A 16,979-nucleotide genomic window follows, 5' to 3' on the forward strand; every position below is an offset into this window, starting at 1 on the left:
TCAAGATGATTTTGTATCCCAGGCATAAAAATAAATAGCAGCAGTAGGCAGCAGGAGTCTTCCAACAGCAGAGGGGGTTAAAAGAAGTATGAATAATGAGAACATACTTTTAGCCAGGCAAAATTGCTCGTATGTTAATAATAGATGACCCAAGATACGCAGCATGGTGTCAATATCTGTGAAACATTACAAAGTGAAACCCTCATAGTAGTGAAATGCTAGATAGTAGTGCTGGCAGGCTTGGTATGTTTGAAAGAAATCTTCCCCAGAGGATGATCCCAGTGTGTATGCTCAACCGCAACATTTTTAGATTAGAAAAAACACAGTTCCTCCCCCACATCCAGCCTCCTGATGGTTCAATGACTTCATCTAATGGTCCTACCTAATAGTGCCTGCACTTACACAACCTATTCAGTGGCATGGTTACAGTAGTTAAGTGCCTTCTGAAAAGTACTAAACATTGCCATTTCCCATTGTTTCAAGTGAAGAGCTGCAAATGGAAGTTCTTTGAAGAATTAGGCTATAAGCCTCTCTGTTCCAGGCTCTTTATATAACTATGGGATATTATTTTGTGGGGCAGGAGATGCCTTAGACACTGGAAATACCGTAATGTGTGGCTATTTATGAAAGAAAACAGAATTGCACTTGCAAAACGGGCTGCTCCAGGTCTATCTGTATTCCTGGGGTTCAGTTCACTGTTTCAAAAAGCACTACTAGTCCAGCTGACCCACTCAACCTTCAGATTAGGACTTAGTCCAGTAAACCTATAATGTATTGTAATAATGATGATGATGATGATGATGATGATGATGATAACAACAACAACAACAACAACAACAACAAATTATTTATACCTTGCCCATCTGGCTGAGTTTCCCCAGTCACTCTGGGCGGCTTCCAACAAAATATTAAAAATACAATAAAACTTCAGTCATTAAAAACTTCCCTAAACAGGGTTGCCTTCAGATATCTTCTAAACGTCATAGTTGCTTATTTCCTTGACATCTGGTGGGAGGGCGTTCCACAAGGCAGGCACCACTACCAAGAAGGCCCTCTGCCTGGTTCCCTGTAAACTGCCCTGCGGTCATCAGATGAAGGGTGGTACAATGGTACCTCAGGTTACATACGCTTCAGGTTACATACACTTCAAGCTACAGACTCCGCTAACCCAGAAATAGTACCTCAAGAACTTTGCTTCAGGATGAGAACAGAAATTGTGCTCTGGCGGCACGGCAGCAGTGGGAGGCCCCATTAGCTAAAGTGGTGCTGCAGGTTAAGAATAGTTTTAGGTTAAGAATGGACCTCCGGAACAAATTAAGTACGTAACCAGAGGTACCACTGTATGTAAATTTAATAAATAAGCGAACAAAAAATGAGTCCTCCTAATACATTCATTTTTTGAAAACCAAAAGAAGGCAAGAAACAACACTGTGGGCGAAAATGCCACAAAAGGCACATGAAGAGATATGGGTCCAAGCCCCACATTGGGTAGCAGATTCCTGCACTTTATGGGGGTTGTCATAGATGATTCTTGCAGTCTCTTCCAACTCTACAATTCTGTGTTTCTGTGGAAAAATAGTCCTTAAAATCAGCTAGTTGGTGGAAATCACATGTTTGGCACAGTTAAAATAATCCATGCATGTTGGTAACTACTTAATTCCAGGCAAAAAAATTAAAAAGGAAGCTTTTTCACATTCACTGTATAATACATGATGCAGCATGGTTTTAGCAATATGAACTAATAGTCTCCTCCTCCGTGACTGTTCTGGATATGTTGAATGTTTGGATTGGGCAATGCTGTAAATTTCTTAGATGTTAACTCCCGCATCTAAATTATTATTTGGTTTGTTTTATTATCCCTAACTGGGGTCATTGCATTCAGCAAATGGCTATTTCTATGCATTCTCTGTTGATAAACAGCAGAACTGAGATACGTGCAATAAATCTTAACTATAGTTCCATATCTGAGAAAATAGTAAGGCATAATATGAGTGACAATGTTAGCAATTCTATCTTTAAAATGAGAATGAGCAACATAATGGCAGAGGAAGAGCTGTACCCAAAGTATATACTCAAGGTGTTGAAGGTCCCTTGAGGGAGTGGGCGAGGGGGGTAGAGGGTAGTTTCACAGAAACTGCCATAAGGCACAGATTCCTAGCAAGATCATAAGGATATAACTGAGTGCAAGCAGCCAAGAAAGCAAATAAAAGATCACACTAAAAACTGTGATATTGCCTCTAGCATTGCTCCGGCATAGGGAATTGCAATTCGTGGACAGAGAAACAGAATATAATTCTAAATTCTCTGATACCTCCTTGAGAAAAGAAAGCTTTAAATTAAGGTTACCAGATTTTTTTCCAATGAATCCAGGGACACTTTTCAACTTCAATTGATTTTGTATGGGGCCTGATTTGTAAATCCGGGGACTGTCCCCGGGAAACAGGGACGTCTGGTAACCTTACTTTAAATAATTTTGATGTAATCAGATTCACAATTTCATCGAAGGGCTTGCTCGCATGCCCATTTGATGGAATAAAGAATAAATCACTCAAAAGTAATCACTTTCCATATTTTGGACAGAAATGCTTTGACTCGTCTTAGGGTAGAATTGCATATTCTAAGAAATATGGAGCTGATGCTGAAAACAGCAGCTCTAAGCTACCCTCTGCCCTTCTGTCATGAACAACAGCTTACCCTGGCAACACTAAGACATGATATTTCACCCCCTTCACAGGAGGGAGGCAGGGAATGGACAATCTACCATCAACTGACCTACAACTTCCAACATCACTTGTGTCAGCTAATTACCAACGCCATGTACCACAATTGTGTGTGTGTAAATTTATTAGCCACTTCTTTCAGCTTATAAGCACAGACATTGAAAATAGGTATAACAACAAGAGTGGCCTCAATCCAGCTAAAAATAGTCATGAGATTGAACACAGCAATCCTATATACACTTACCCAGGAATAAGCCCCACTAAAGTCAGCAAGACTTACTTCAGGGTATACATACATAGGGCTAGTTGAAGCTACCTTGTTTCCTCTGGAACTTAATCAAAGTTTAGCAGAATTAGGGCAACGGGGTGGGTCGTCCCCCCCCAAAAAAAGGAAATGGTTTAGTCAGATGATATTTATTGTTTTCTAATCAGACATTATAATATATATGAATGGAGGCAAAATAAAAAAGTTTTAAACCCAGATTTTGTTTCTAGGTTCCCAAGACAGTGACGTCAAACATCTTCAATTAACTCTCCTTACATTTCCTTGAAGCCCTTTGCATTAAAAAAAAATGTAATTATTTAAATTTTTGTTACAGGGGAGTACAGCCATATCTCCTAGATATTCACAGCTGTGTCTGAATTTATGAATATAAATAATACATTTAATGTACACTGTAAAGAAAGATTACCTCAATGGAGTGAATTATTCAGTGGCAAAAATTATTTGAAAAAGAAGCAAAGAGAGGTTACTTTTTGTAAATGCAGCACTACAATATATACACTTTTCTGCAACTCAGATGTAAATTAACAAGAATATGATCTAGTTCTTACATACAACACAGAAGTAATTCCTATTTCTCATCTGAGCTTTTTTAGGCTGACAAAGGTGCCATCTTCTGAAGCACATTGAGGGGACCCAACCATGCCTGGCTCCAACAATGGGGGAGCCTGCCCCCCTAAAAAAACAACAACACTGAGGGGGGGTCTACACCACCTTCAACTGCCTGGAGCCAGCACCTTTGGTAGGTGGATCTCATGAGTAAAAGCTCCTCCATACAATAAGTCTTAGAATCTAGAAGTCATGAAGAAAGCTCTTCTCCCTGGCATCTTGCTTTCAATGTAGAGGACTCTGTATATATATTTCTTTAGTGTGGAGAACATTTAAGGCACACAAATTCCCACCTGCAGTCTAAAGCTTCTCAATTGGAATACAGGCTGGCCTCCTTCTCTGCTGGAAGTACAAGCTTGAAATTTGAATCAGTTCTCCAGATAACCTCCACCAGACACCCATTTGCACTTGAAGACACCCTGGTCCAAAGGGATGATTCCAACAGCAATTTGCAACACAGAAAGTTGACTATAGCAATTTACTCTGCACAACACACCAGGAACCATCTTTGGGCATATACAAGCCTGAAATCATGAAGGGAATGTAAAGTCTAAATTAACTCATCCACTGATGCAGCTAGAGTGACAAAGCAGCGATTTCCATCAATTTTAAGCTATTGCAATTGAAGAAATTCCTGTCATATATATGGATGTGTCTGTTCAGAGGTTACATTTGCCACATTCCTGGAACAGTCAGTTTACCTCAAGTGGGCCCAATTTTAACTGAAAGCATAACTATGCATGTCTACTTAGAAGTAGTCCCATTGTGTGCACAGGTCTGCTATGTGTCTAAACCATATGCCGGGGGGGCGGGGAGATGGGACAGATGAGGGGGAATATTAACTCCAGCTTGAAAAGAAAGAGGATGGCTACTAGCTGAATCTTAGCAAAGGATAGGTACTCAGGCAGATTTGCTTTTGCTTTCTACCCTACAGAAGTAAAGGAACCTTGGTGTTAAAACATTTATCCAAATAACACTTTGTAATTATGTTAAGAGAAATGTTGCCTTCAAGAGTTATTTGAACTGAGCTTTATTTGACAAGGAAATATGCTTAATTCACAAGTGCCTACTTTTTGTAGGTTGTCATCAACATTTTTCTTTTTCAGTGCATTTGCATGTATTGAACTGGACTTTTCAGACAGAAAAGAGAGGAAGAGCAAAAAGATACATCAACCCTGCACTGAGCAAATGCAGGGGAAATCATACCCAGCTGTTGTATGTACCAAATAATTAGCTGAGAGCAAAAGAAGGTGCTAGGTCAGAGGCAGACAACCATTCTGGCTCAAGGCCTGTGGTGGGCTCATGTGCTTACACACAATAGAGGGCAATCCCTTCGCGCACACACCCCCTTCCCAGATGACTGGCACTGACAATCAAGATCTCCACAGCCCACCAAGCAGCTGCATGGTGGGCTAAAGGGAGCGAAACTGTGATGTGAAGACACAACAAGGAGAGAGTGTGTGTCGCTCTTGTGTGCCTCACTTCCCATGGGAGCCACACTGCCTTCAGCCCAGGAAACAGATGCTTTGGCAGATTGGGGTGGGGAGCAGGTGGCAAGGTGAAATTGGGCAATCTGTGGATACAGCCTCTGTGGGACACACAAAGCTGACATGTGCTAGGAATTCTAGTATTAACTATACATTATATTATATAGCTTGCAAATGGCCCAAGGCAGTAGTACTGTGCTCCTTAGTCGTGACTGAGATTTGCCACTTCACCTCCAATTCTTGATTTCTGATCTGCCCTCTTCCAAATTACACAAATGGATGTTGACATTTGGGCTGATATAAAAACAACAGTTGTGGTTGGTTTTTTACATTCTGTTACCAAACACAAACATCTAGATTAATATTGTCTTTGAAGTAGCAAAGTGACTTTTAAAATTATGCCCTAAAAGACTGTAACACTTCTCATTTGTACCTATACCTATACACAGTCTCAAAAACCACTACACAGTTGGAGAAATGAAGGTTTAGAGCAGCTGATCTCAATTCCCATCCCTACTTGAAAATTATTGGGGGTCTTGACAGACCACTTAATAAACTTCTTTTTATTCAGCACCAACACTTACATTTAAAAAGTGCAATATTATGAAAACCGTCAGTCCTATCCCAGACTACTGAGAAATGCCTCTTCAAATGGTAATTTTTAATGAGAAAAATATTAGACTGCGCCAGCATTGTATTATGAAAGTCACAGGCCCTAGTTCAAGTTCTTGTTAGCCTGTTTGATAAATCCAGTCCTGTCAAAAGAGCCTTGATCTCCATTGTCACTAAATATTAAAGTAATACAGGGCCAAGTACACATATTATCAACAGCTCTGCAACTTTCCTGCAGACCAGTACAGTGGTACCTCGGGTTACATACGCTTCAGGTTACAGACTCCGCTAACCCAGAAATAGTACCTCAGGTTAAGAACTTTGCTTCAGGGTGAGAACAGAAATCGTGCTCCAGCAGCGTGGCGGCAGTGGGAGGCCCCATTAGCTAAAGTGGTGCTTCAGGTTAAGAACAGTTTCATGTTAAGAACAGACCTCCGGAATGAATTAAGTATGTAACCAGAGGTACCACTGTAGTCTCTGTGGACCATAATTTGAGGAGCTCTAGTTTAGAGAATTTACCACTCCATTTGCATTCACTTCCAACAGCTTGGATACACTTTCCACCCACATATGCCTATAATGTGAAGATAATAGATATGTGTGCAGCAAGGAAATTTTACTACTACATGTGAATGGAGACATTGTTTTCCCATTCTCAGCATAACTTAAAAGGAAAATTATAGAGTTGGGGCTTGTTAAAATCAAAAGGAGGGAGATGTAGAACTAGAGCAACAGAATCATGCTGAAATAAAGTTGGTTATCACATTAGAAATTATATTCTTCTTGTCCTTACATTGAACACTGAATACTTATCTGTAGCTTAATATGATTCAGTCTAAGTACAGAGTTCTCAATAGGAGAGCAATTGTACTACTTAAAACTGGTTTGAAGGGATTTCCATTCCAGACAATAGAAAAGTCTATACATGTGTATATCATTTTTGAAATAGACATTACCCATGGAGCTGTGAGTTACACACAGCCATATGGCACACTTGCCCAATACACAATTCGCAATTCCATGTTTACAAAGAATGGCAAACTGCCTGAATGCTCAGGTGATGTCTACATATTTTTGTTTCTAATAGTCACATAAAACTGTGGACTTTTTATATAGAATCTTCTTCATCTACATTGTTGATGATTTTGTTGCGTTGGAAGGGATTCCAAGGGTCATCTAGTCCAACCCCTGGCGAACAGGCATTCTGTTGTAGCAACTGTAACCAAGGCTTAAGGTGCCATTTGTCCCCTAGCTTGTGCATCTGTATAATTCATTCCATTTTATGACAACATCCAGGGCACTTCAGATGTCAGCTACAGTTATGCCATACTCTCCTACGGCCTCTCTTGAAACAGCTCCAGCCGCCACTGGAAAATTAATACTAATCAGAGATAAATACACCACCTAGTACAAGTACAACCAACAGGAGCCATTTAGGGAAAGCACAGTTATCACCAATCAATTTCTGTAATTTATCTGTATATTTTTATACTGTTTAATATGATAATACATATATGCAAGCAGTTAAACAGAATCAATACAAAACAATATTCAATAGAACTTCTTAAAAATTAGATCAAAACATAAGGTAAAGGTAAAGGTACCCCTGCCCGTACGGGCCAGTCTTGACAGACTCTAGGGTTGTGCACCCATCTCACTCTAGAGGCCGGGGGCCAGCGCTGTCCGGAGACACTTCCGGGTCACGTGGCCAGCGTGACAAAGCTGCATCTGGCAAGCCAGTGCAGTACACGGAAACGCCGTTTACCTTCCCGCTAGTAAGCGGTCCCTATTTATCTACTTGCACCCGGAGGTGCTTTCGAACTGCTAGGTTGGCAGGTGCTGGGACTGAGCAACAGGAGCGCACCCCGCCGCGGGGATTCGAACTGCCGACCTTTCGATCGGCAAGCCCTAGGCGCTGAGGCTTTTACCCACAGCGCCACAGGACATTATGCTGTGCCACAACAAAAACTCATGAAATACTCTGCTTTTGTTTTGTTAACCATGCCTATTTATTCCAGAGCAAGCACTTGAACCTTGTTAGCCCCTGCCTATTATCAAGAGGAAAACCGTACTGTGTGCACAAGCTATCAAGTTAATAGAACTGAAACAATGTTCTACAACAGGGATGGGGAACCTGTAGCCCTCCAGATGTTGCTGGACTCCAACTCCCATCCAGTCCAGCCAGTCATAGGTTGAACCACAAGATATCCACAATTGTTCCACAGCAACTAAAGACCAATAAACAGTGGAAGGAGCCATGCTCTTTTAGGCTGCAATTCTATCAACTGACATAGGAGTAAGCCCCATTAGGGACATAGGAAGCTGCCTTACATGGAGCCAGAGCATTGGGTCCATTGAGCTTTGCACTGTCTGCATTGACACTGTCTTCAGGGTTTTAAGCAAGGTTCTCTCCCACCTCTATCCGCTCAAGGAATGGAGCTTGGGACCTCCTGCATGCAGAGCAGATGCTCTACCAATGAGCTGTAGTCCCTTTCCATCTCAATGAGTCTGAGTTCAGAGTCAAATCTTTCAACAGCTATTTGCACTGGAATAGTTATATCAGCTTCAACAAGGAATGGAAACCCAACAAGTAGAAATGAAGTTATATGCCACAGAGGCGTGCACACACACAGTCAGGGCAAACCAAGGGTGAGACTGTATGCACCATACAGCATGAACCAGGTCCTTTGCCATGCAGCCACAGTGGACCTAGAGCAAAATATTCATCTCAGTGGTGCTATCAACCGAATACACAGAAAGCTCTCTTCATTTTATCTCGTTTGAAAGAAACAAAGCAGTGACTCTTGATAACATGAAAACCAAGTGTCAAACCCAAACAAAAGCAGCCCTTTGACAACAGCCTTTAAATGATGTTACAAATTGCAACTTCAGTAGGGGGAGGAACATGTCTCAGCTGTGAGCAGAGGTAAGATTTCATCTTTGAGCCACAAAGCCATCAAAAGGCATGCAGTACCCCCCATCAGGTGCTTCCGGAACACCTTGACCTCACATTGATCATGAAGTGGTTTTAATACCCAGTTGTCAAGTTGATACAATGGGAACAAACAAGGTTTCCATAGAACTGTGCAACATTTAAATATCTGATTTAAGCACTCTGCAGGGAAGAGAGGAAATCTCTTCCTCCCGCCAGACAGACACTTCAAACTGCCTTGAAATGAAGCCAGAATGAAAATCCACCTTCAAAGTGCAGGATGTGCAGGAATAAAAAACGGTACACAAGAGACAAAAAAGGGGGGATGGGTGGGGAATTAGACAGCATTACCTGGAGTCCTCCTTTACAATGGGAAAGCACCATCATCCAATGAACATAAAAAGGGGGAGGGAGGACCTAGCATACTTCGTAGCGAACACAATTGACTACTTGCAAATATATACACGCTGTCTAACTCTAAGCGCAATGAGCACCAGAACTGTCATTGCTTTTGATCTTATGGGCAACACGCAGTGGCTTTTCTAGAAATCGTTATTCCCTAGGCGATGGAAAAGCTTTACGAGCCACGCGGCATGAAAAGGCCCTCGGTCCTCACATCTCTTGCCGAGGGCGGAGGGAGGCCGTGGCAGCTGCTAAAGAGCCGTGTGGCTCCAGGGAGCGATCCTGCGAGGCAACTCCGACATGCACGGGCGAATCAAGCGACTCTGCCAAGCGCGGGCAGCTGTCATTGACCTTCTGGGAAAGGGCTCGCGTTGCCGGACGGACTTCCCAGCTCCCCGGCCAGAGCGAGGCCAGCAGGAGGAGGGGCTGGGAAGGGAGCTGCCCCCCCCCCACACACACCTGGGACAGCGGCTGCGAGGCTGGACTCGCCAGCCTCCCGGGGTCAGTTGCAGGAGAGTTGAGGCTGCAGCTCTCCAGCTGCAGCTTGCAGGGGGATCCGTCTCATCTGGGCTGCAGGGCGGGCGGGATTTAAGGGTAGATCAATACCAGACCTGGGTGGGTGGGAAGAGAGAATAGGGAGGCGAGACGCCGAGAGGGTCCCGCTCGCCCCCCGCGCTCCTTCGCCAAAGGGCAGCTACTCACCAGCTGCAGCGTGCAGAGGAAGATGAGCGTGCAGCGCCCCGAGCAGCAGCCCATGGTGGAAGGCAAGTGGGCGAGACGCCGGCCGGCCAGCAGCGCCGCTCCCGCCTGCTCCGGCCTCGCTCACCGCATCCGGACGGAGCCCCTCGCCGCCCTCGCCTCGTGCGCCGGCCAAATCCCTTTGTTCGCGCCTCAGGAGGAGGAGCAGGAGGAACGCGAGGAAGAGGCGGCGGTCGTCCCCTCCGTCTCAGCCCCGCCGAAGGCGTTCAGGAGCGCAGCCTGGCCGCCGCCGCCGCCGAGCGAAGCATCCGGCGCTGGCGAAAGCGGAGGGGAGGTGGGCGTGGGGCTGCTGGCGGGGCCGGCGACGCGCGCGCGCCTCTGGAAAGCCAGCCTATGAATGGGACTTCGGAACTGAGGCGCCCGCGGCGGGGGTGGGAATTGCCAATGGTTCCGCGAGTGAAGAGGCGGGAAGGGCTGGCAGCAGGTGCCCAGGGAGTGAGGGGAGCCGAGGGCGGGTTTGTGGCGCCTCGGCGGGCAGCTGGCAAACGGCGAGGGGCGCTCGCCTCCTCCAGGGGGGCTCTTGTCGAGCGAGCGGCGAGGAGACGGTCCGCTCGAGGCGGGGCTTCTCCAGTTTAGGGTCTCCGAGGGGAAAAGGCAGGAGCCGCTGCCGGGACTCGCGCGAGGAGCTAAAGCGGACACCGAGGTGCGCGGGGAAGCGGCGCGATTGGCGCGCTGCTCCTCCCAGGCTCCCAGCCAGCGCTCGCGCCCACCGCGGCTCTCCCCGGGAAAGTTGAACGGCGTGGCGAAGAAGAGAGCCTGATTGGCTCGGAGGGAGAGTGAGGGGCGGGGCGCTCCCGCCCTTTACCCTCGAGGAGAAAAGAAAGGAATGAAGGAAGGTGTCGTGGACAGTATTCGGAGGGCTCCGGGAAAGCGACGCATTCGGAACGCAATAGCATTATTTTTAAAAGTGTGAATGAGCAAGAAAAAGTGAAAAGTAGCTCTCGTCATTCTCTCGGCCCAGCCTATACTTTGTAGGACGGCGTGGTTTTGTTTCAGAAATAGATAAATTTCGTCACTCAGCAGTGCAATCCTATGCCTGCCTACTCAGAAGTAAGGGTCGTTGACTTCCATAGCGCTTTCTCCCAGGAAAGTGTGTCTAGGAATTCATCTTCAGCCAGGGAACATTAGATCAACTTCTAATATCCATTCTAACATGAACCCCCAAACGCAGGGAAAGCGTGGCAATCTTTATAGTAGAAAACTGGAGGTTGATTTTAGGAAGTCAGCCCAGCAGGGGTGCCAACTTGAATAAAATATTGGGGTGGTCCAAGTAAGTCCCGCCCCTCCTAATCAATCCTATGACATGGTGGCTGTTTGGTGTTCATTCTTGTGTTGGGTTTTGGTGGACACTTTTATCTTTTTAGATGATTAAAACAACAACAATGCTGTCCCTATATGCCTATTGCATTCTTACTACTTTAACAAATGCTTGGTTATATATTTTCCTTCCTTAATTTTATTTCTTGTCCTGTAAATCGCTTTGGGACTTCAGCTGGTTGTGAGAAGCAATCAACTAATTTAATACACCAAACTCAAATAAACTTCTGGGGCAGATGCCTCTGGGAACTGTTTGCTCATGTTTTTATGTGTGATATGCTGTAAACCAGATAAGGTGGCTAAATCTATACAGAGGCTGATATGTTGTGTGCCTGCAGTTCAATGCTTGGATGGTCTCACCTTGGGTATGGTCTAGATGGGCTATGGTCCCTTGGCAACCCTATCAATTTTAGAGTTTCCTATTGCATAAAATATGTGCTGCAAAATCCTCTCTCTCAGTAATTGCCTTTGCTGTCCTTTCATTCCTCTGAACTAATTATTCTGTTGTCGGTCCTGTCTGGATGCTCTGGGCTGGTGCTCCGATTCGTAACTCCTTCTCTTTAGCCATTTAGTGGGAGGAGGAGAGTGAGATGGGAAGTTGGGAATTTTTCCATGGCAACGCCTTTGTGCCGTCACCACCAGACGGATTAAGGCGATCACAGGTTCCCGTGTTCAGTTTTGAAAAGACCCCTGGGGAGAAGGGCTTAGCCCAATGAATAATTTAATTTGGCAAGGGTAAAATGAATTGGACTGCTGCCAAATCAAATGCCTGCATAAAAAGATGAGGGGTGACAACCTCTCCTGCCTGAGTCACAGTCCTGAGGGCCTGAACCTCAATCCGTTCAAGTGAGGAGGAGCTTGTCCACCATATTCTAGTAGCTTTAGAACACAATGTAGGACTTCTGCATGGTGTGAAGTGCATTATGGGAGAGTGGATCTCTCTCCCATAATCAGTGGTGTAGCTAGCCACTCGGGTGCCCGGTGTGGCACATGTGTCCTGTAGCCAGGGGGTGAGGCGAGCTGCCCATGGGGGTGGGGTGAGCCAAGGCAGGGCATGCTGCGTGGAGCCTCTCCGCATTCTCCCCCTCAGCTGTAGAGTGGCTGAGGCGGTGGGCAGACACAAGCCCCGCACAGCTCGAAAAAGCAGCACAGAGCTTTCAGGCAGTCCACCCGCCACCTCCCCCTCAGGAGAGACGCGTGGCTCAGGCACGCTGCAGGCCCCACAGTGCCCCCCGCCTCACCTAGCTCCAGTGGCGTACGAAAGGGGGGGTGCGGGAGTTGTTGTTTATTAAAGTGCTGTGAGCCCAATTTTTAAATTTGTTTTAAAAACACATATTTTCACCATTTTGTCACCCCCTCAGTGATGACACCAGGGGCGGCCTGCACCCCCATTCCTACACCACTGATCATAATACTTGAGCTCAGGGCCATCCAGTAAAGATTCAGGCAAAAGGACAGAAGGAACTACTTCACACAGCACATATTTAAACTCTAAAACTGGCTCCCACAAGAGGCAATGATGACCACCGACTTGGATGGCTTTCAAAGAGGATTAGACAAATTCATGGAAGACAAGGCTATCAGTGGCTACTAACTGAGATAGCTATGATCTACCTCTGCAGTTGGGGACTGTGTGCCTCTGAATCTCACTTCCTAGGAACCACAAGCTGAGAGAATACTGTTGTGCTTATGTCCTGCTTGTGGGCTTCCCATAGGCCTCTGGTTGACCGCTGTGGGCATAGGATGCTAGATGAGCATCTTTGGCCTGATCCAGCAGGGCTTTCTTTTATGTTGGGGGTGAGAGTTTGATTGCAAGATTATGAGCCTCCAGCACACTGGCCTTCATTTACGCCACCGTTAAAAAAAGTGGTGATCCACAGACCACCAAGCCATCAGCTGTTGGTCTCTGCTGACTCCACCCAATCCAGGTTGGGTGGGATGCTTCAGGGACCAAATATGGTACCAGTCCCTGGCACATTGGGGCACAGGGAGGAATTGCCAGTCCATCACATCAGAGAGTTTGAGAAGCACTGGCTTATGTTATGCATTGCATTTAAGGCCATCACCAGGGACAAATGGTATGAAGAATAGGGAATGATGGAGAAGATAAAAAATGGAAGGGAGGAGGAAAATTAAATGTTGCTAAGCTGCCACACTGTGATAGCGATGGTGAAAGGCTGTTTTTTTGCAGGGGAAGATCAGGTACAGAAGACCCTTTCTACAACCTGAATGGTCAAATGAGCTGATAAATATGGTTCTCTGTCCACCTGCCCTGTGCAAATATTTTATTTTATATTTTGTTTTGTTTATTAAATTTGTATACTGCCCTATACCCGCAGGTCTCGGGGAGGTTCACAGGATAAAATAGACTAAATAACACTGTTTTCCACACTCTTTTCATGTGGACACAGAAGCCTACCCCATAAAAGTGACATGAAGAAAAGCCATATAAAACTGCAACTTATACAGATATTACTGGCAGAGGTGTACCGTAATAATTCTATGATAGGTTCTTTCCATAGGCTTTCAAAATCCAATACTGTCCTTTAGATACCGATCTAAAGTTTGACAGCCATAATAAGCAGACATGCAAAAGGTATCAGGAACTTTCCAGCTCAGGAAATCATCTGTGTTTCCTGCACTAATTACTTAATTTGAAAACTACAAACTTTCCCAACTTCATAAGAAGCAATCACCTGTAAATCCCTCATCTCCAAAACCTCAAAATCCATTAGCTCTTCTACAACCATGCATGCACAGAGAAGATTTTGTGCCTTTCCTCATTATCCAGCTACAAACAAAAGTCAGGTACAATTCAACTGCATCTTTGTATCTATTTTGATTGTATTTTTATATTTTGCTACTTTTCTTTCCTTCAAGGGAGATTGCAACATGAGAAATAGCCAGCTATACACTTGTATCTCCCCCCGCCCCCGCTTTCCCTAGAATAAATGTTTTCTAAAGCATCTACAAATTATCATTAGGAGTGGAAGGTAGAATATAATGATGTATACATAAGATAATTTCACTTTTACTCTCTATCCAATCTCTGAAATGAGTTTTGCATAAAGTAATTTAAAACAGACAGAGTAAACTTGAAGTACATAATTATATGTCACTCTGAAATAAATATATTTTCAGCATTCAGTTTCTGTAACTGAGCACAACAAAAACAAATGTATCTCTTTTGTGTGTGTTTCTTTAATTTTTTTTCCTACGGACCTGTTTTATATTTATATGGAGAGAAAAACTTCACAAGAAACCTCAGCAAAACAAAGTAGCAGTGAGCAGAAGTTAGCACTTAAAAGATTCAGGCAATCTGACCCAATATGGCAGAACTTGAGAGAGGTCTCAGGGATATCAAGAATCGATCCTGCAGTCAGAAGCTTAGTCGATTCCTATGCACCCAAACAGGGTCTTGCAACTGCCAGTGTGAAGTCACAATTCAAATAATGCAGCATCACTATATTGATTCAGATGTATGCCTTTTTCGTTCTCCAACAAGAACTTAGAGAAGAAAAATTATGTTTATTTCAGTAGTATTTACACTAATTATATTAATTCCTTGGAAGGCATATTATATAAAGTGCATACAGCTTGGAATTTCTCCAAGGTCCACAGCCATGCAGCCAGAAAGAAGCACACCAGAATTAGGCATTTAATGAGAAAGCATACATTTACATAAAATTCTCCATGCAAAATGCAAGCATTTTGATGTCAGCATATTTCTCGGAAATGCGGCCATTTGTCAAGCAAATTTGTTTTCATGTACATAGTTTCTTCAGTCTAATGATGAGTCTGGGCTTCCCCTATAAGGAAAATAAGCCAGGGATGTGTAGAAGCTGACTGCAAACTAGAAATAAATTTAATAGGGATTATGTGTTACAGTTAGATGTCACCTCTCCCTGGGCATTAAGACAGTCCCATAATGGTCTGCAAGTGGTCTTCCTCATAAGCACCACAGCATCTAGTAAATATAGCTCAGCCATTGCTTCTCTGGCAGCTGACCTCAGTCTTCTCCTCAACCTTGCACAGGGCTTCTGCTAACCGGTGAATTCCGTCCAGAGTTGTTACATATGGCCAACTACAGATGTTACCTGTAAGGGCTGTAGCTCACTGGAAGAGCACTTGCTTTGTACTCCAGCAGTCCCAAGTTCAATCCCCAGTGTCTCCAGGTAGGGTGAGAAACATCCCAAGTCTGAAATTCTGGAGAGCCACTGCCAGTAATGTCAACGATACTAAAATGATGGTGGTGGTAATTTATATGGCGCCCATCTGACTGGGTTGCCCCAGCCGCTCTGGGTGGCTTCCAACAAGTTAAACTCATTAAGCATAGTAAAAACCAACCATTAAAAGCTTCCCTATACAGGGCTGCCTTCATTTGACTTTTAGAAAAGTTAGATAGTTGTTTATTTTCTTGACATCTGATGGGAGGGTGTTCCACAGGGTGGGTGCGACCACCGAGAAGGCCCTCTGCCTGGTTTCCTGTAGCTTCACTTCTTGTAGAGAGGGAACCACCAGAAGGCCCTTGGAGCTGGATCTCAGTGTCTGGGCTGAACAATGGGGGCAAAGACACTCCTTCAGGTATACAAGACTTGGTATAAATTAGCTTCTTGTGTCTCTGCATATTCCCCCTAAACAATTTTACTCCCTCTCTGATACAGACTGCAACCACATTAAAAAATACAGTCATACCTTGGGTTACAGACGCTTCGGGTTGCGCCATTCAGGTTGGGCACCGCGCCAAACCCAGAAGTACCGGAATGGCTTACTTGTGGGTTTCGGCACTTGCACATGCGCAGAAGCACTAAATCGTGCTTTGCGCATGTGCAGAAGCAGCAAATCATGACCCGCGCATGCGCAGATGCGCCACTGCGGGTTGCAAACACTGCGGGTTGTGAACGTGCTTCCTGCACGGATAACGTTCACAACCCGAGCGTCCACTGTATGGTTGGTTTTCAATGAAAAGGCTCAATGTGGGTTTAGTTGTTTCAGTGTGTAGCAATGTGATTATAAGGACAGGTGATTATGTGAAGAAATTACAGGGATTTCTCACCTTGTGGTGAAGAGTGTCAGTCTTTGTGATGTTCAAGCACAGACTCATTTATTTATTTATTTATTTATTTATTTATTTATTTATTTATTTATTTATTTATTTGATGCTGGGTAAAGCAACACTGTTCAGTCAGTTGCGCCCATTATCACTGACTTTAATTAAGTCACAGCCAAATTTTCATTATTTCTTCACAGAACAAGGGGAAAGGGTACACCGCTAGCACATATTGCTGGCTGGAACATTTTCTCATAAATAAATGCAACAAAGGGAAAAGGCATGATGTCATTTGTTTACTAAACTATCACATTTTTCAAAATAAATGTTCCATTTTGTACTTCTAAATGTCAGTATTTAATAGGAAATGTCACTTTTCAAAAAAAAAAAAAAAGGTTTGAAATATCATAATGAAACCACAATAAGACTCTGGATAGGAGATTGACTCACAAGTTGCTTGTTCTTCTTGCAAGTGGAGAACTTTATTAGCCCAAGGAAGAGAGACTATGGTCTGGCCCAAGTAGCTACACACAGGGACCAATCAAAAGTCAATGCCAGAATGCCCTGGGCATGTTTCACATTTTGTGTTGGCCAGTGTGCTATGAGATTTGGTTCCTTTTGACTTCGCAAGAAAGGAAAATTTATAAAAAGTGCAGTGGGCCAATTCTGTTTATTTGTAATCATGAAAGGAGCAGAGGAAGAAGGTTGCTTCACAATTTCAGTAAGGTATATTTTACAAGTCTTATTAGACTCTGCCTGTCCTCCTTTCCTAAGGAATATTGAAAATAGATCCTAAGGTACAAGAAGA

The 16,979-nt window shown here is 44.3% G+C and overlaps 1 protein-coding gene across 3 annotated transcripts in view; it reads right to left on the bottom strand.

Annotated features, from left to right (window-relative positions):
* NKAIN3 (sodium/potassium transporting ATPase interacting 3) overlaps positions 1–10,503 on the bottom strand; it is a 193,878-nt gene extending 183,375 nt beyond the window's left edge. The window contains exon 1 of one of the 3 annotated variants that reach the window (XM_077932974.1): positions 9,748–10,503. In XM_077932974.1, coding sequence (XP_077789100.1) covers positions 9,748–9,801 — 54 coding nt within the window. In that variant the 5' untranslated portion in view covers positions 9,802–10,503. The remainder of the gene's footprint in view (positions 1–9,747) is intronic. The other 2 variants (XM_077932971.1, XM_077932972.1) reach the window with 2 other exon arrangements.
* Positions 10,504–16,979: the final 6,476 nt, after the last annotated feature.

This window comes from Podarcis muralis, chromosome 8 (genome assembly GCF_964188315.1).
Source record: "Podarcis muralis chromosome 8, rPodMur119.hap1.1, whole genome shotgun sequence".
Lineage (NCBI taxonomy): Eukaryota > Metazoa > Chordata > Lepidosauria > Squamata > Lacertidae > Podarcis > Podarcis muralis.